Source organism: Mesoplodon bidens (assembly GCF_964165515.1).
Source record: "Mesoplodon bidens genome assembly, chromosome: 5".
NCBI classification, from domain to species: domain Eukaryota; kingdom Metazoa; phylum Chordata; class Mammalia; order Artiodactyla; family Ziphiidae; genus Mesoplodon; species Mesoplodon bidens.
The window spans coordinates 19,528,766-19,548,734 of record NC_138161.1 but is presented as its reverse complement, the minus strand read 5'-3'; the positions used below and the strand labels follow the sequence as shown (position 1 = coordinate 19,548,734).

The 19,969-nt window shown below is 39.0% G+C and overlaps 1 protein-coding gene across 4 annotated transcripts in view; it reads right to left on the bottom strand.

The window, feature by feature from the left end:
• Nucleotides 1-19,969, bottom strand: part of APP (amyloid beta precursor protein) — a 286,033-nt gene that overhangs the window by 92,241 nt on the left and 173,823 nt on the right. For 2 of the 4 annotated variants that reach the window (XM_081235726.1, XM_081235727.1), the window contains exons 7-11: nucleotides 19,725-19,892; nucleotides 17,135-17,191; nucleotides 6,102-6,235; nucleotides 932-1,006; nucleotides 67-225 (exon numbers count right to left, since the gene is read on the bottom strand). In XM_081235726.1, the coding sequence (XP_081091852.1) occupies nucleotides 67-225; nucleotides 932-1,006; nucleotides 6,102-6,235; nucleotides 17,135-17,191; nucleotides 19,725-19,892 (593 nt within the window). The remainder of the gene's footprint in view (nucleotides 1-66; nucleotides 226-931; nucleotides 1,007-6,101; nucleotides 6,236-17,134; nucleotides 17,192-19,724; nucleotides 19,893-19,969) is intronic. The other 2 variants (XM_081235728.1, XM_081235729.1) reach the window with 1 other exon arrangement.

The window sequence follows — 19,969 nt, the reverse complement described above, 5'->3', positions numbered from 1 at the left end:
GCCTTCAGTCCCCAGTGTCCCCATGCCTACTGGCTGCTGTGTCCTGAGCTGTGAAGGGAAGCCTACCCGAGGGGGCACAGCCTGCAGAGCGGTGATGTAATTCTCCAGGGCCAGGCGGCGGCGGTCATTGAGCATGGCTTCCACTCTGGCCATGTGCGTCTCCACCAACTGCTGTCTCTCGTTGGCTGCTTCCTGCTCCAGAGACTCCACCTTTTCCTGGAAATGCTGCCGTAACAAACACAGGCACGTGACAATCAGGAGCCAGACAAATAGGACGGAGTAGCAAATCCAAGTCTTTTAAAAGGGATATCATACTTTGTTGTGTTCAAAGACTTCAGTCATTCCAACATTTTGACTAATTCAGCATGTTTTATGGGTTCCCCTCCATTTCCCTGCTTTTCATCCCCAGACCTAATTTCTCAATGTAAATCATTATTTTATATGGTCACTGAGAACTGATTTGAGTAACCATAAGGTAGAATAAATGTATATATTCTTGAAACTCTAAATTACATGCGTATTTATGAAAGTCCTCTCTTACTCAAAGAACTTTAAGAAAATGAGCATGAAAACCTCATGGTTTACTGAAGGTAATTCTGCGAGGGGTTCCAGTCAAAAATTCAAATTATCATGTAAATTTGCCACGGGGAAGAAGTAGCAGAAGATTATGGCAAACCAGAAAGATATATTATTGATAAAAATTAGACTTTAAGTAACAATATGAGTTTTAAAGAAATGAATTATAATGAGCTAATTGGGAGCAAAAGTAAGGCAGGGTTTAAGCAACTGAATTATTAGACAATGATGAGCAGTAGTCCAAGTTGAGGGAAATATGAACGATCAGGCATGAGTTCCAGCAGATGCTTGAAAAGGCGCAGGCACTACATCAGCAAGGGTATGATGCTTGGTGGAGGATGGACTCAGGGTTTACCTGGATCACTGCTTTCTTATCAGCTTTAGGCAAGTTCTTTGCTTGACGCTCTGCCTCTTCCCACTCTCTCATGACCTACAAAAGGAGGGAATCATTGAAAACCATCAGTTCTTTCTTCAAATATAGATTTAATGAGCTAGATCGCTGTTTTTTTCCCTACATTTGACATTTTAAACATGAAAAAAATGATCACGTTCCATTCCTAGCTCAATAATATTTGACCTCCCACTAAGATGTATATAATCTATCACAGCAGTACAGTAAACATAAATGTTCACCTTTATATGGCCCTTTGAAACAAAGTTGGTCTCTTTTCTTTTCTATTACTTTCAGAAATAGCTGAAAGTCATTTTATTTGATGTGCACAAATGTCAACGATTCATAAAAGGCATATATTACCTGTACAAGGTCTTCCAACATTACATTGAACACGTTGGTTTTAGTCTTTTGTGAAAGCAAGTTATAAAAATTCAAACAGTACGAAGGGGGAAAAAGCATATATAACACTTTATGCCTGTGTACACATGCCATGAGCACAGTACCAAGAAGTATTAATAGAGGAAAGAAAAGAAGATTTCAGTTGTCAGAAATCCGAAGATCCACCCCACTGAAGAACTGATGGGCAATTAGAACATTTTGCTTGTCAACTTGCCTCACGAACAGCAAAGAATACTCTAAATTCCTCCAAAAATTCCAAGACAGTACACATTATAATGTTTTGAATGTAGCAAAAAGTATTCTTGGTAAGTAACACTAATTTGGTAACCAGGCTAATCTGTTTTGTAGGAAAATAAGACTTCCTCTTCTCATCCATGATGTTCACTCAGGATTTCTCTGAGAGAACTTCACTCACTGATCTGAATGCAAGGAGGAAAAGTCTGCAGCTGTGGATGCTGCTGAAAGGAAACGATATTTGATTCTTACCACTTACAGCTTCCTTTTCCTTTTCAAGTGTACTACTCACTATCAAGTAGTTTTTTTTTTTTTTAAGTGTAGCTCATACCTGAGCAAGGTAATATAAAGAACAGAAAGATCCAGTAAACAAAGTAACGGTTTGTTGACAGCTGTGTACTTGCATACTTTGTGGACATACAAAGCACAAGAAACCCTGATTTCTATATTATAAGAGCCTGTTATTTACAGGTATTTATTCCTAAGGAACTGATTCTTTTCAGACATCCTTGAAGCTTGGCATAAGTAACTACTGATAGAGAAGTTCTGTGAGAATATCACATCACATCATCATGTCAGTTTTTAATTAGATACTTCAGTTAGCATCGATCCATTGTATAAAGTACAAGACAAGCTTCCCCATGTTGTTTACGTGAAATTATGGAGAAAAAAGAATGGAATGAATTCTCTGTTACAAGTGAAGAGCATATAAGAAATAACCTAACACATTCACAGCAAAATTGGGGAAAATGTGCAGCTGCTACAAACAAGAAGAGAATATAGAAGGAAAAGAAACATATTGCTCCAGATGCTTCAGTGGGTCCAAGAGTTAATGAAAAGCACCTGTGAGATGGGGGCTACTGAAGACTACTTTTGCTTTACAGATGAGATAAGCCTTGAAATAAAAATATTTGAATTTCCTGCTTCCAAAATGTGCACAGTGGCGGTATTCTACCACAAATTCTTCAGGTAAGGAATCTCAAAGTTAGTTTGAGAGAGAAGTCAGATGTCTTATTGGAATGTGAACAACTGATTTCCTGCATTACATTTAAATCTTTACCATCTTCCTTTGTATATTCAGATCTTTCACCTTTGAGCAGGGGAATCCATGGAATAATTAAGGAGATTTATTTAGCTAATGCATTGAAAATAAGCATTCCTATAGAAATGAAATTAAATTTTGATTTTCAGAGCAATTTAATAATATCGTCCATCCTTCCAAATAAAACAATTCACCTACACCATCACACTAGGCCTACTTACTGAAAGATAAACACACACTGTGGGCTCAACATCTCCCTTTGAACAATGGCTTCCACTGAGGTCCACTGATAATAGAGTGCATCACTCCTGACTTGCTAAATACCAGATCCAGTATTAAGAACTTTCCAAAATCTCTCTCGGTTAATTGATTTCTCACATGAGATTAACCTTGGCCATCCCCAATTTTTTTTTTTTTTTTTTTTTTTTTTTTTGCGGTATGCAGGCCTCTCACTGTTGTGGCCTCTCCCGTTGCGGAGGACAGGCTCCAGATGCGAGGCTCAGCGGCCATGGCTCACGGGCCCAGCTGCTCCGCGGCATGTGGGATCTTCCTGGACTGGGGCACGAACCTGTGTCCCCTGCATCGGCAGGCGGACTCTCAACCACTGCGCCACCAGGGAAGCCCGGCCATCCCCCTTTTTATGGATCAGGTTAAGTTACCTGCACAAAGTTATGCAGGAAAAAAATGGAGAAGGAAGGATATAAACCAAGATCTCTGTGGCTCTAAAGACCATGCTTTTGTCCCCTGTGGCCCAATTAGCCATTATAAAATGGCAAATCCAACAGGTGAGCTAAGTTTATTTATATTTGGTGACAGGAGAAAAGGCCGTTCCTAAGATGTTGATGCTTCTATCATAAAAATAATAAATGTAGAGAAAGGTCACCTTCCATTTTGAAGAACCTTACTTTAAGGATGTAGTAAAACTGTTAAAATCATATGGAATAAATGATCATGTGCCTTCTTATATTTGCTAGATACTATTCATAACATAGAACAACAGAAATCTATAAGTTCAGAGTTATCATGAGCCCCAGCAACAACAAAAGCCCCAAATTCTCTGTATTGTAAGAAAACAAATAATAACAAAAGCTGTAATAAAAATCATTTTAAAAGATGAAATTTTTAAATTAAAAATTCTCAGGATCTAGACTTCACAGTGGCCCCCATATAGTCTAATAAGGCAATTTTCCACTGCATGCACGAAAGTATCAGTATCATCCAGATTTATGGATCTTCAAAGACTTTGCTGTTTCATGCAGAGAAAATGACAAGTAATACAGAGAGATTTAAGAGGCAGGCAAGTTCAAAGTCAAACAGTCTCCAGAATTCAGTACCATAGATTATGATGATAAATGTTGATCAAGCATCTCATACTCCTATGATCCCTGGAATCTAAGAGACAACATTCTCTGCTCCAGGATAACATTCTTTAAATTATCTCTGATATAGGTAGTAACTAAAAGGTGAAGAAAGTCCATCAAAACATATATGAACTAAGTCATGGCTTAAATAGGTGTGCTAAAATAAAGTTACTATTCTAGGAGAGATCTATAATATCTGAAAGAGTAGTTGAAATCAGTGCTACTAACAGGCTCAAAATGACTAATAAATACTGGAAAAAATTCAGAATCTGTATTTAAAAAAAAAATGACTAAGTGGGTTCAAGATAAAAATGCAAGGTTAGGAAGGTACTTATATAAATGTATAGGGACTAAACGTTTACAATCCAGCTGGAGGAATAGAACTGGTGAGCAAGTATTTAGTTAAATGCAAAAGAGCAATGACTGCTTGTCTCACTCTGAGGACTACGTGAGTGTAAGGAATGGCTGAGATGTGCCAGCGTGAAGAAGAGTGGGACACCTTTCCAGAGATCAATGCTGAGAGCAGAGAGAGTCCGTGATGGGTTTAGCATACGTTGAGCAGAGTGGTTTAAGGCTGCCCATATGACGATGGTAGCAGTTGAGGTGGGAGAGGAAGTAAGATGACTGGATTTGGGGTGCAGGAGGTTGGGTGAGGGGGCAGGCACTGGAAATGCCAGGCTGAGCGTTCAGTGCTTATTTTGCTATTTTTCTTTTTGGGGCCTTCATTGTCCCACAAATGGATTTTGTGGGCAGTAACAAGGTTCTGAGATCTTCAGAAACAAGTAGTGAGACAGGATTTAAGTTTAACAGATGTCTTTTCAGTGGCAATAAGTATGGCAGCTGATCGCCATCCTATTCCTTCTCAACAGTGATTACATATTGTGTGTATCTTTCCTAAAGAAAAACCCTATTTTTCTTTCTTCATTCACTCATTTATGTTTCCTTAAATCTGACTTTTCCTATTATTTCTTCATGTTCACTCTTCAGGGTATAGACTATGAGCTGGAACGGTGATTGGCAAGTAAGTGATGGATACGTATTTGTTGAATGACTGAATGAATGAATAAAGAATCTGAGAAAGGGAACTTCCCTGGCAGTCTAGTGGTTATAGACTTTGCTTCCAATGCAGTGGGTGCGGGTTTGATCCCTGGTTGGGGAGCTAAGGTCCCACATGCCTCAGGGCCAAAAAACCAAAACACAAAACAGAAGCAATATTGTAACAAATTCAATAAAGACTTTAGAAATGGTCCACGTTAAAAAAAAAAAAAGACTTAAAAAAAAAAAGAATCTGAAAAAGGACTAAAATCCTCAGTATTATCTACCTCTAATACAACATCTAGCACCTGGTGGCAGACATAACTTAAATTGTAGTTGGTATTATTACATGTAAATTAGTTGTTTTGGAAATAATTTTTTGTTTCATAAAGAAAATGATTAAAAAAAACAGGGTTTGTAGCACAATGTAGTGAAAGGAGCATTGTACTAGGAGTAAGAAAGGCTTGGGTTCCAAATGCCTCTCTGTGTTACTTATATGGCTTTGTTCTACAGTGGGAAGCTAAACGCTTGAAAGTTTACGGCATTATCTGTCATTTATGGGACTAGATGAAATGATCATTATGGTTCACGTTGGTTTTAAGCTCCTACAGTCCTATGAATTAACTCAGTAAGAAATGTTAGGTTCAAAGTTTTCATAATTTGATATTCCGTACAAAAATATTCATCTTTGCTAATGAACATTTTAAGTGATTTTAATTTACAACACCATTACAGGACTACGCTAAACACAGAGTGACAAAACCATCAAGAAAGGTGTACACACAACTTAATTTGTGCTTATAAAATCTTACTATACTTACTATACCTGGGTCTTTCCTAGGTGGCAAGTTCAAGGAGAATGCAAAAAGCCCCAAATCGGTGCCCTTGTTGCAAACATTTACAATTAAAATGTTATGTCTTTAAGATCTGGATAAAATGAAAGAGCCTTACCCACCCCTAAGCATAGATCAACCATAGGGCCCCTGGGGAGACTCTGAGGCAGAGGCAGATCCAGATTTCCCCAGTATTGTACGACTGAAGGATGGAAAGTCACATGTACCTGGGACATCCTCTCGCGGTGCTTGGCCTCGAGCCTCTCTTTGGCTTTCTGGAAATGGGCGTGTTCATTCTCATCTCCAGGTGTCTCGAGGTACTTGTCAACGGCGTCAGGGGTGCTGGCTGCTGTTGTAGGAACTATAAAGTAGAAGGAAAGAAGGCTTGAGGAGAGTGACAGAATATCCAGTCATTTCAAAGAAAGCCCTATTTTCCATTTATTCCAGAACAAAGAACTTAGTAGAGAAGCACATACAAGATGTTAGTGCTGTTTAAGAGACCACAGACATTTTGCAGCACAGTAAGGATGTCTTTCCCCCCTTTCAAGGATAAGGTGAAGGAAAATCTTGAAAACAGTCCATTTTGCGATTACAGTATTATATTTAAAATTCTTTGCAAAACAAGCATGCATAGAGTAAAAACAGTTGGTGTTTAATACACACATGTTGCACCAAATCCCTATGCCTTGCTAGATTAATGTTTGTAACCTTGAAAGTAAATGGTGGTATCAATATCACACCTTAAGATTCCTGAAAAACCCAAAGAAATTTCGAAATCGGCCTATGCAGAATAACTGCACCTCAGAGTAACGATAAATCCTACACTATATATTTTAGATAGCTGGTAAGCAGTATTTGAAACAGTACCAAAAAACTCATAAATGTCAAATTCATTTTTGAAATTACAAATTTGGCAATAGTCAACCTTCACAAATTTGGCAATAGTCAACCAATTCATTATACTAGTTGTCAAAAGGAAAGTGATTTCTATTTTGAATTCCACTAATACCGCTGAGCAGTATTACTGAATTGCAGCATATACTAGTATATTATGTGGAAAAATAAATACCCATAAAACTGAAGAGTGCACTATAAAGCAAAAATGTCTGAAACTCATGAGCCAAGTGATTTATAATGCTTATACCAGCAGTTTTTACAAAAGATCAGTAATGACTAGTGAGAATTCAGAGCATTTATGAGCTTATTAAAAAAAAAACCAACATGAAAAGAAAACAAGATTTTGATTTAAAGAAGAAAGCCTGGGGACTTCGCTGGTGGCGCAGTGGTTAAGAATCTGCCTTCCAATGCAGGGGACATGAGTTTGATCCCTGGTCTGGGAAGATCCCACATGCTGTGGAGAAACTAAGCCCGTGCGTCACAACTACTAAGCCTGCGAGCCACAACTACTGAAGCCTGCATGCCCTAGAGCCCATGCGCCACAACAAGAGAAGCCACCACAATGAGAAGCCTGCACATCGCAACAAAGAGCAGCCCCCGTTCGCCACAACTAGAGAAAGCCTGTGCGCAGCAGCAATGAAGACCCAATGCAGCCAAAAAAAAAAAAAAAAAAAAAAAAAAAAGCATGTTCAGCCAGAAAAATGGAATTAGGTGTTTTCACTATGTTCTCAGGTCGAATCAATTTATGTGTTTTATTCAAAAGATTACTCAGCTATCTCCAGTGTTCTAAGTATTCTTCTTCCCTAATCTTATCTAAGATATCTGAGATACAATAACCCCAAGAGAACTTAAACGAGGAGAATTAATTGCTAGGTCATTTTGAAACTAAACCACCGTAAGATAGGTGTCTTTTACTCATGTTTCAAGAAAAAAACTGAAAATTCCCAATCTGAAGGCTCCAAGATTTGAACCAAAACGAGAAAGCTTTCTTGTTATATAATTAAATAATACATTTAAAGAGAACTGTTCATTCGGATTTCTTCCCTTCTACTTCAATCACTGTTTAATAGTTCTTTCTTTAAAAAATAAAAGCAGTTTAGTTGTCAATGCAGATGTTGCTCTGAAGTCGAAGGATACTTCACTTCAGGGCATATTCCTGGAATTGTTCTCAAAATACCAGGGGATTTTGAGTCAACTGGTCTGGGATTGGCACAGGGCATACCTATTGAAAGACATCTACCCCATCTTGTGTGTAATAGACAAGGGGGAGGTATATTTTAGCAGCACAAAGAAAGAAAGAAGCAAAGAACATGAACTGTGTCATCAGGCGCACCTTGATTTCAATAACATCTTGATCTTAGGTTAGTTGTGATCCAGAGCAAGGAACTTAAGCACTCTATGTTCCAGTTTATTCATCTATCAAGTGGTGACAACAGACCAACATACTAGGAGGGCTGGGGAAATGAGATGCTATGCCATGTGGTAGTCACCCTGCAGAAAGGGTGGCACACATGGCACTTCATTCATGTTAGCGCCCTTTCCTCCTCCTTTGCTCATTATTGCATCCTAATTCAAATCTTAGCGCTTATCCTAACCATAGGAAAAATGAGCTACTTTTATTTCACATCCACTGAAAATGAATTACACACAGTATCATGAAGTACCATGGATAGGAAAAGTAATAGGTACTTTTCTAAAAACTTTTGGTATGACGTGCATAAAAGGCTGAAATTATTGAAAATGTATCCTAATTTTTAAGACTGAAAAATAATTTTCAATTAAATTTTTTTGTTAAAAAACAAAGGTAAATGTTTTTCTGCATCAGCTTAAGCAACTCAATATGCATGTATTTTTAACTTAACCATGTCCACACTTGAAATGGAAGTGGTATTTAGCATTTTTCCCCATGATTTTCAACATTTTCTCATCTTTTCTGGTAGCAAATGAGAACAAGTTAAAGTTCTTCTGGCATAGTACAATCTGGCAGAATGATATAATTAGGCAAACTATATTTCACATTTTGAACAGATGAAAATGTATAAATGTTTGGGGTCATATTTACAGATCAAGATAACTATCTGCTGTGAGTTGCTGTAACCATAGCATGGCACCCTCTTTGGAAAACTGAAATTGTAAAAGTTATTATATAAGTAGAAAGATTCTCCAACTCTATGGTTTTCTCCGACTCTTGTGATTTGCAAATCTACTGTTTTATGGAGAGAAACACTAAAATCCTAGTCACTGTAATCTCATTAGTCTAAGTTGAAATGCAGCTTTGTAATATTAAGAATAAAAGAATAAGAAAGAACTGAGCAAGTGAGGTATATTTAACAGGATGAAGATTACTTTAAGTATTAAAACTTACATTTTAGGAACAAGGAAATAAATACAAATCTTATATTACAGATTTATTCGATTTAATTGAGAAATATTTCTCAGTAAATCCTTGTTAGTGGCCCCTGATACTTTCTTTAGTTGAGGACCTTAAGAGAAGCTATCTCTCTTTTAATTTTTAATTCAAACTTTGTAGTCATTCATACTAGCCCTCCATCTCAATTGGTGTAAGTAATTGAAAGTTTCCTGTATTCATACCAATCAGCAAATTAGATCACTGACCAGTCAAGGGGAGAAGAATGATGGTATTTCTTAATACTTTAAAATGAATTTAGTTTATTATCACTACCTTGCAGCTGGTGAGGAGAAAGGGGAAAACGTTTCAAGTTTGTACAGAGAGCTCAGCTTCTATTTCCCCTAATTTTCCTACATCCTAAAGACATGGTCATACCAGGACTGGCTGCCATTTTGTGATCATGACCATGGTAGGCCAGAGACATGATAACAAGGATCGTGGGTAGGGGCAGGAAAACCTGTGCCCTAATGCCCTTACTCATTCAAGGTGCATCCTTTTGGGAAAGGAGCAGCTCAAGGAATGTCAGGAATGTTCCAGGGCACAAAGGGACAGGAAGCTGTATATCATGAGTCACTTAAACCGCTTAGAAAGCAGAAACAAATTGACTTTTAGGAGAGTTTATTTTTGTTGTGTTTTTTTAAACAAAAAGCACAAAGCAGTTATCCTGTTCAGAGACCTTTGAGGTTCCTTAGAAACTGTGATACAGGCTCAGATTTCCAGGTTGGCCAAATAATAATACCCTCCATTCATTAGCGTCTACTGCGCTAGGCACCTTACATGTGTTTTCCTTTAACAGGTGGGGAGGAGAAAACATTACCCTGTTATACACATTTATTGTGTAGTAAGGAAATACTGTCACTTAACATACTCACATCACCAGACACACACAAGTGAGTCTGAATTTAGCATTACTAAACCATGAAGAGGCTATAAAGTTAATACTTAGAGCAGTAAGGGGCTAATCCATCGACATGTCTGGGGTACTGGAAAGGGTTTGGTTTGTTGATGACCAACCTGTACAGGCAAAAGATATGCTTTGTTATGATAACTGTCAGCCTATTTTCTAACAAACAGTCTCCTGCCCTGAATGCTATCTGGTAAATGACCACCAACCAATGTTTCAGCAGCAGAAGTAGGGTTATGAAGCAGGTCAGGAGAGACAGCCCATTGAGCTTGAAGCTGAATGATCTTTTGGCCTTTGGCCTCAGCTCAGACATGCTCCTTTGTACCTCCTGCAAGCACGCTCACTGGGTCTATTCACCCTTCTGCAGAAAACCAGACTCAAACATCTTAAGCTCTATGTTTTGACCTCTACAGTTGGCAAATAATTATCAGCACTCTCACCATCACGTGCATGGGTTTTTAACTTTTGAATGACCTTCATATTGATTTTCTTAGTCTAGTCTCCTAACAGCCTTATAGAATATAGTGAAGACATAGACCTTTTAATACTGAGAACGGGTGTCTAATGTAATACCAAATGAAAACATGCAACAGAAACGCAGTTCCAATTCATAGCATGTTACTGCCTCATTGTGAACTGGATGACTAATGCTTTTGATATAAGCCTCATCTCTTTTGTCTTTTTCACAATCCTGGGAGGTCAGAGGTTATCTGAGGAGCTGCATAGCAGCTTGGATGTAGACTCTGATGCCTCGAGTGTGCTTGTTCATTTCTTTATTCCTCCTTTCACCAAATCAACAGATATTACAGCCCCTAGTACCTGTGAGGCATATGGCAGAAACCAATGAGTGAAACAAAGATCCTTGTCCTGGTGGAATTATATTCTAGTGAGAGAAACGAACAGCACACACACACAACACACACATACACACACAGACAACACTAAATCACATTGTTAGAATGTGACTTATGTTATGGAGAAAAAGAAAGAAAGATCAGGGTTGAGAAGAAACAAGAGTGCCGGGGAAGGAGCGGGGGGCCCTGCAGCAGTAAGTAGGTGGCCAGGCTCAGTCTAATTGAGAAGGTGACATTTAGGCAAAGAGCTGAACTGAAGCCTTACTTCCCAGTTACCTGCTGGAAGAACAGGCAGGTGAAGAAACTAGCACAAAGGCCTTTGGAAGTGAGTATGCCTGGAAACTGGAAAATTCCAAGATGAGCATGGTCTGTGTGACCAGAGCAGAGGAAGCAAGGGAGAGAGTAGTGGGACAGGCAGAAAGGAGATGGGGACAGATCATGCAGGGCCTTGAAGCCATGGTAAAGGCTGTCAGGAGCCCATGGGGGTTGTTTGGAGGAGAGAAAAGTGTGATGTGATGTGTTTTAAAAGGATCGTTCTGTCTGCTAAGGGACAAAGCAGAAGGTGATCTTTTAAGAGTAAAAGATGAAGTGAGGATGGCTTGGAAAAGTAGCAGGAAGTTGGTAACGGGTTCTCATGGAAGGTACCCCCCGATACCCACACAAAGAGACATGAGTAAGAGCACAGATTTACTCTTTTTTCTCACCCCAAAATGCTGTTTCCTAAACCATAGGGTAGCCAGATACTAAGGGAGACATTGTTTTCACATGTTGGTGAAGGTTCATTTCAGTTTTGATAATGATGCATCAATGCCTGTCACAACATTTCCACTTCACACTATAATCTCCTCTCTTAGTGTCAGACAGAGCTCTATTTTTTGTGGGGTGAGGATGGTGGGAGAGGGGAGCAGATTTGCTTTCAATTTTTTAGCAAACCCTCGAGCTGCACCCAATGTTCCTGCCACAAAATATACCACCATCATTGGCGACACGGTGCCAATGAAACCTTTTCATTCCTTTGTTCCCCCAGAAAATTTAATAATTGTAAGGGGCGTTACATCAAATAAGGTAAAGATGGCTATGGTCTTAGAATGTGGTAGAGAGCACTTTTTTGGCACAGATGGAGAACCTCCGTATCAGGGACACCATCAAATTTAACTGCAAATGCACCAAATGCTCATTTTAGTTCTGATTCTGTAATCACTGCATAGTGCCCCTTTCCTATTCATATTAAAGACAGCAAGAATGGGGTGTCAAAAGTAGGGACATGGTGAAAAATTGCTGCTATCATTTTGATATCCGTTTGTTTCCTCAATCTCTAGGGTGACGTATAATTTTAAGGTCATAACGGGCTCAGGATGCAAAAGGAGAAAAGACTGCATCTTCAAACAGTAACAACTATGACTACCTCTCTAAACAGAGGCCATGAATGGCATGTAGTCAATATACTAATGTTAGAGTCTAACAAGAAAATTTGGTTGGTCTCCTTTCATCAAGAAAAAGGCAATTTATCTCTATAGCATTGACAACAGAAGATAAAAGTAAATTAAGACCCACTCAGTCATTGCCTCATCATTGAAAATCCTATTTTATACAGAGCTAGCAATGCTGTCACATGAAATGGCTGTGATTTATATGATGGGTGGTAATGAGGATAATTTATATATAGGAAATACAAACCTGTAAAGGGAGATTGGATGCAAAAATGTCATCTCTCCACACGGCAGAGCTTATAGACTGACACCCCAACTTTAAAAAAGAAAAAATAGTCTCTCCATTTCTCTAATTGCAAACTAACTAAGATCCCTAATGCATTCTAAACTCAAGTATTTATCAAGTCCCGGTTAGATGAGACATTTATAATGTGAAAATAGTCTGTGATCCTTACATGTGGTACCAGACTCTACAAAAAAAAGAACAAAGGCACGTTCCCCTGACATGCCCTTGTAACACACTTATTTTATAGCCAGTGCGGTCATAGTTGGCAGACTATCAATGCATCGTGTGGACATAAGGTAATAAGAATGTAATCTATGCTGCATTTACTCTAGCCAAGCTACATTTCTTTTTTATGTCTTATGGACATGTACTGATGTGGGGATTTTGTTGAATATGTGAAATGAGCATGAACGAATGAATGCTGGTGTTATCTTTATTAATGTCTATATCCTATTTAGCACAATGCACCAAAACATAAGAGCAACTTCAAGTCTGAATCTTAAAACCATATGTGAGGCCATAGAGACAATCCTTGGCATCTAGGATGTCTTAACCTTCAGTTATTGTTTTTTGTCAATTTGTCAGAGCTATGCTCTATTTCATTAATGGCGGATCATAAATGGCGGATCATGATGACCTGCCACCATCACTTGATGCTCAACAGATGAGTTCAAAAAGTCAAAATCTTCAGTATTGTCTACTTTCATAGAAACTGTAACCATAAAAGTCACATGGAACTGTTAACCTCTATGGAGGTCTTAAGGATAAAACCAATTTCATTCTACTCCAGGCTTCCACAGCCATGCTTCCCTCCACTTGTGCATTTTAGTTTATGTTGTTATTTAATTCCAGCACATACTTGAGTCTCATCACATTGATAAAACTGTCAAGTTATTGAAAGTAGGGTATCTGGTTTAGTTTGCTGGTGTTCCTTGAAATACCTAGCTTAGTACCAGCATGTCCCAAGTTCAAAAGTAACAGCTTTATTAAACCAGGGGTTGGCCTGCTGGTCTCTTTTGGTAAATAATATTTTATTGGAACACAGCTGTATCTATTCATTTACCTGTTGTCTGAGGCTGCTTTCACACTACAACTGACGAGTTGAGTACTTATAACAGAGGCCATTTGGCCTGTGGAAACTAAAAAATTGACTCTTTGGTCTTTTACAGGAAATTTTTGTCGATTCTTTTATTAAACTATCTGGTTACTCTTCTTTGGAAATACTGTAGCTAAAGAACAGAGCATATATATAATGAGCAGTTTTTACTGTTCTTAGTAAATGAACTTTTTTTTTCTTTTTTGTTAAATGCTGGTTTGCTGAGCAAATCAATTCTTTTCAATCTTAGGGTTTTTCACTATGGTAGCTTGGTGGGAAAAAAAAACATTCTTTTTATCCTGACAATTTCTGGATACAAAAGATGTGGCTTCTCATACTTGTCAATACAATAGATTGTATTGGCACTGATGTGACATGTAATTTAATGCACCACCGCATCTTTTAATTGTTTTTAATAATGCTTGGCAGTTTCATAAAAATATCAGAGTTCTATTAGTATCAGAGAATGTGTTAACAGGAACTAATATTCACTCTTTCACAATCAGAAGAACAAGTATAGTTAAGCACAATGGTTCAAGTCTGCCCAAAGACTAGATGGCCTTGGTATTATGATAGGACACTGCAACTCTGGGACTAAGGTGGCACATTCCATTCAAAGGACACACAGTATGTTATTCAGAGTGCCACAACTCACTGCAGGTAAAGGGGTCAAAGTCATTGGTCATTCCCTTTGGCCAGACCCCTTGGTGCAGTTGGCTGACTTGAAATTGGCATGATGCTCTTTGAGATGAAAAGCATCTGTTTGCCTTTGGAGATGCAATCTGATGGGAAGCACACCAGGAGAAAAAAGATCATACTCTCATGATGTTTATGTTTGAAACATAAACTTATCAATAAATATTTCTGTAGTACTTTTAATGTTCACAAACACTGCACGGGGCCAAGTGAATGTGAAACCTTTGTATCATCCTAACCCAAATGGGCAGACACAAAATTCATGTCAGAAGCAACTCAAGTTTCATAAGATTTTTAATTCCAAATGGGAAAGGGATTTTTTTAAAGGACTCAAATCCATAAATTTATGAGTAAAATAAAAGCTCTTAGCCTCATGTCTCTACCCTCTCTACCTGTAGTTTAGATTCTTACCTATGATAACATAACCAAAAAATCAAGTGTCCCTTAAAATTGCAATGCTCAAAATCGGTTTTTATGACAAAGATTTAAAATCTAGAAATGCTTAATTATAAGAAGAAGTCTTGACAGGAAAATTATTGTATTTATAATGTAGACCATCACACATTTTCTCCACCAAGCAATCTTATTATCAGTTTAACTGAAGGGCTTTGTCTAGCTCATTTCACCTTTATTATTTGACCAGAAGCAACTCAGACTGAGAAACCTAGAAGACCACCCACCTTTTTGAAAAAACATGTCCTCCGATTAGCCCTAGGTTGGCGAAGCAGCCAAGGGCAAGCCCCAGCTGTCTAATCAAACGGGCTTGCTCACTTTTCTCAGTTTGGCTCATTTTCTCCAACGCCAGTCTGCTATCTGCATGTGACCTCCAGATGACTATGACTTTTTCAATTCAAATGTACAGCTTTGCTATAAATAAGAGAGCATAGCTGCACAGGCTATAAATAACTAGAAATTATATGCTTTCTCTAGTCTGTTTGTACTAGCATTGCAAAACCCTTCACTTTCTGTGATTGAACAGTCACTGTAGGAAGACAAGAAAATACAGCTGCCAAAAATCACCCTCTCCCTCCTATAATGGAAAGGTTTCATGATCCCACACACACTACAAGTAGATAGAGAAAATTACCGGGAAAGAGAAAATTACAAGAGATTGTCAATGTCTGTTTTGAATTGAAGGGTTGAGGACACAAGTACAGTACCTCACGAAAATAAATTTATCGAATGATGATGTTCATTCCCAGTAATTAATAGAAATAGAAAAAGACAATTCTTTCACATGCTTACAAATGATATAAAATGAAACAAAGTAAAAATAATGACTGTTTTGTAAAAGGGTGGGAAAGATTTAATTTACTGATACACACTGTATTCATGGCATTTAGGAAAAGATGTTTTTAATATCTGTCATCCACTTCCCATGATTTTCTGTATTCTTAAAATGTGCTTCTGAAGCTCAAATGTAATTTTTCTAACCGGGAAAACAATATCAGAACGAAATAGTTGGCCATTTGGAGTGCAGGGCATAGCCACACATGTCATTTAAGTTTCAAACCTGGTCTTGCCACATTTGTTGGCTGGGGACAAGTCACCAAGCTCTTGAAGCCTCATTTTCTCGTATGCACAAAGGAAATGAGGAAAATGGCCACAAAATATTCTTGAGAAAAAGAAATGATCTATGAAAAATGCCTTGTAAAAATGTAACACGCCATGCAGCTCAATGTACTATCAAGCCCACAGTATAAAATCTAGAGTTCTCCTTAGTTCTCCTATGTCTGCCCACTTGCCATACTTTCAACTATAGTTTATCTCTTTTAAGAAAAGATCGTTAGCTTCATCACTTGTGATACTAGGTTTTTTTTTCCCCAGGATGATATAGATAAATGCTAATTTTCACTATACCTAAGCTACAACTGAAATTGTGTCTCTTCCCTCAGCAACCATAAGCATCCATAGTATATATCATCCCTAACCTAATGCTGGAGGAATCTATTCTGGGATATAATCCAGATTTCAAAATGAGTATTTGTGTGTTTGACAACACATTTTTAAACAAAGCTAGACTGACAGGCCAACTGAAATCAACACAATGCACAGACGTTATAAGGTAGGTTGATATAATATTTCTTTATAGGAAGCTCTTTCCCTACATCTTAATGATGAAATCAGAAGATGGGCACTTCTGTCCCACTAGTGTGCATTCAGGGAGGGGACGGAGAGGTCTTGACTTCTAAAAGCAACCGTTTACTTCCTAAAGCATAACAGCTGTCTTGAAACACACCGAACTGAAGCCTTCGCATATGTTATTGGTTCATAAAGTTAGTACCATGCATGCACATTAAATATTTTTCTGGGAAACAAGTCACTTAGACATACAGGCTTTTGCTAAATCGTGCCATTTTCTGAGCCTTAGGAAATAAAATATTGATGCCAAATAAAACACAAAATAACATTGTATATACAATATTTTATAGAACCACATGAAATAAAAAGGAAACTGATCAGAAATAGAAGAAGCTTAGTCAAAGCTCTTAGCCCAACAGTGGAAGCTATCTGTCAAAATTAGACATAATTACAAGCAAGGCAATGGAAATAAACATTTGGTTAAAAGACAGGTGTTCAAGAAACACAAAACCATGCAAAGGTGAGGAGGCTGGAGCTACAGTCCAGCCATGCAACGTACTCCTCCCTCCTCCCTCCCCCCCTCCCTTGACTGAATGACAACATACGTTTAACAGGATCTTGGGGAAGAGGTTCCTGGGTGGTCTTGAGTAAACTTTGGGACACTATGGAGAAAATAAGAGAACATAACTAAAAACAAAAATGGAAACATGGGAATGATGGATGAAACTCACTCACACGATTCTACTGACCAAAGGAAATAATAAAAATGAAAACATTGAATTCAAAACAAAAACTAAACAAATATCCTGAGCTTGGGCCGCAGCATGGAACCATGGTAAACACACAAACAAAAGATATTTTTCCACAAACACATCTTGGATTGTGGATATTCTGTCTCTGAGAGTACATCCCAGTACCCCGTGGAAGGATTTCTTGCTCCCATCTCCCCTCTTCGTGCCAGGATCACCAATTCCCATCCGTCCCGTCTCCATGGTATCTTTATTCTTTTCACCCATTCCAAGGGCAGCCCTGGCCATTGGCTCTGGTTACTGACTGAAGCTTTTACTCTCCACTTACATCTGTCCAATCTTCTAACTGGCCTTCAGCCTCCCGTGTTTGCTCTCTGGATACATTATTCTATAACCCACCTCCCCTGAAACTAAGTACTGAGTTTGTCCATTACACCTCTGTTGGGAGCATCTATCTTTTGCAAATTTCTTGGCAAAGGGTGTGCCATCCAGAGCATCTCTAGAGGCTCCATCTGATCTGTGGTGCCCATGGCTCTTTCTCCCAGTCTGAGTCAAATCAAACTAATCAAATGGAGAGGGTGTGCAGTGAGGGTAATAGTGAGATTTTTGGGGGGGCGGAGGATAATTTTTAATTTTTTTTTTTTTGGCAGCAATGCGGGGTATGCAGGATCTTAGTTCTCTTGACTAGGGATTGAACCTGCGCCCCCTGCAGTGGAAGCGCTGCGGGCTAACCACTGGACCGCCAGGGAATTCCTGATAATTTCTAATTCTTGATGCAAATTCATCACTGCTAATAACTTTTAAAACCCTCTTTCTTATTATATATATGTATATATTTGTATATATACCCACACATACATATTTATATGTCAAAACATAAATCCACCCCAGGGAAAGGGAGAAAAAAGTTGGAAATCTGCCAGGAAATCTCCCACAGCAGTGAAACCAGCGAGGATCATTATAAGAAAAACCCTTTGTTTAAGAGGCTCCGGGCAACAGAATCCGCCATTGTCCTCCAAGTTACCCGACCTAATTAACGTTTTTGTTTGAAACTCAAGAAAGGAGGCTTTTGAGCTGGAAGCCACAATCTTCCCATCAGAGCCAGAAAAGAAGCCCTTGGGGTTACCAGTTCCTAAACCTGTTCTCACACAGGGTAGCAGGGGAGTCATCTCTCACCCAAGAGACCAACAGGAACTTTTCCAGTAGATTCCACTTAGATAACTGTGCTTCACAGTAGAAGGTGTTGATATTGCAGACCCTTTGTTGTTTAGCTTAATCTTATGATCACACTGGAAAACAATTTATATAATCCCTGGGAATCCGAGGCAGGAAATGGTGGCTGTCACTCTCACCAGAACAACGGGAAAAAGGCAGGAGTCTCTCAAAAGAGAAACGTGTAATTATTGAGTTTAACCTTTAATTTATCAAGTTGAGTAACTATTCTTTGAGTAGATCACATTTCCTTCTAGTGGAATAGATAGATACATAGGTAGGCAGGTTGATAGATAGACAGGTAGGCAGATAGATAGATAGATAGATAGATAGATAGATAGATGATAGATAGATAGGGGATTTAATGTGAAAGGCTGTTAAGAAGAACAGAGGTCCCAAATGTTTGGTGTGTTACCTCTGGAGAACTATCTCTGTGGAAATAGTTTCAACTTGCATTTAAGTCATCATGACTTCATTTATTTATTCCCCCTGAGTTATGAAAAGCTTAACGTGGAAGAGAAAAAGATTTTCTTGGAAAGATTTCTTGGAAAATTATATTCCCTGAGCCTTGTGAGGAGTGAGGAGTTTTCTTCTGTCCATTCCAAGATAAGACACGAAAACTCACCACAGCAAACGTCCCTGTGTAAGCTCAGGTGCCATCAGGGCATTTCTATCCTTTGGCATCTGAAGTGCATATGCTCAACTCAAGCCCATTCCCTCGCCACCACAATAAACGTCACGTGTTATGAAATGATACTCATCACGGCAGTACGTCTTGCCAGTGGCACGGAAGCGTCATCAGCCAGGCTTCCGGTGGTAACCCTTATTTGCACGTGGAGTGCACATGCAGAGGCTCGAACACAGAGATACACGGACAAACACGTAAGTATACATTTGCAGAAACAGCTGAGAAGACAAAACAGCAACTCCAGCTTTGCTTAAAGGGAAGCACTCAAAAGTCCCTCGAGACTGCAAGACGGATGCACCACAGCTAGTACGAGAACACATCCACGGCCATGCTTTATTAGAGAAAGACGGAGATGTGTGCTCATGATCGAACGTCCTGGAGGAGATGCCCGGCAATTAGAGACATTGACAAAAACGTGGTTAGTGGTAGCAACAGACCCATTCCCGAGAACCAGGAAAGCCATCGGAAAACCAGTCTGTTACAAAGAGCAGAGTCAGTGGCAAGAAAGATGAAAAAGGTGGCCAGGCTGGAGGAAGGTCCACTTACTGACGCTGCCACACACGGCCATGCAGTACTCCTCTGTGTCAAAGTTGTTTCGGTTGCCGCCACATCCGCCGTAAAAGAACGGGGCGCACTTCCCTTCAGTCACATCAAAGTACCAGCGGGAGATCATTGCTCGGCATGGCCCCGTCTCGGCTTGTTCAGAGCACACCTCTAATCAGAGGAGATGTGGGGAACCACATTTAGCATGAAAAGGTACGGCTGGCTGTTCACGTACACATGTTTACTAT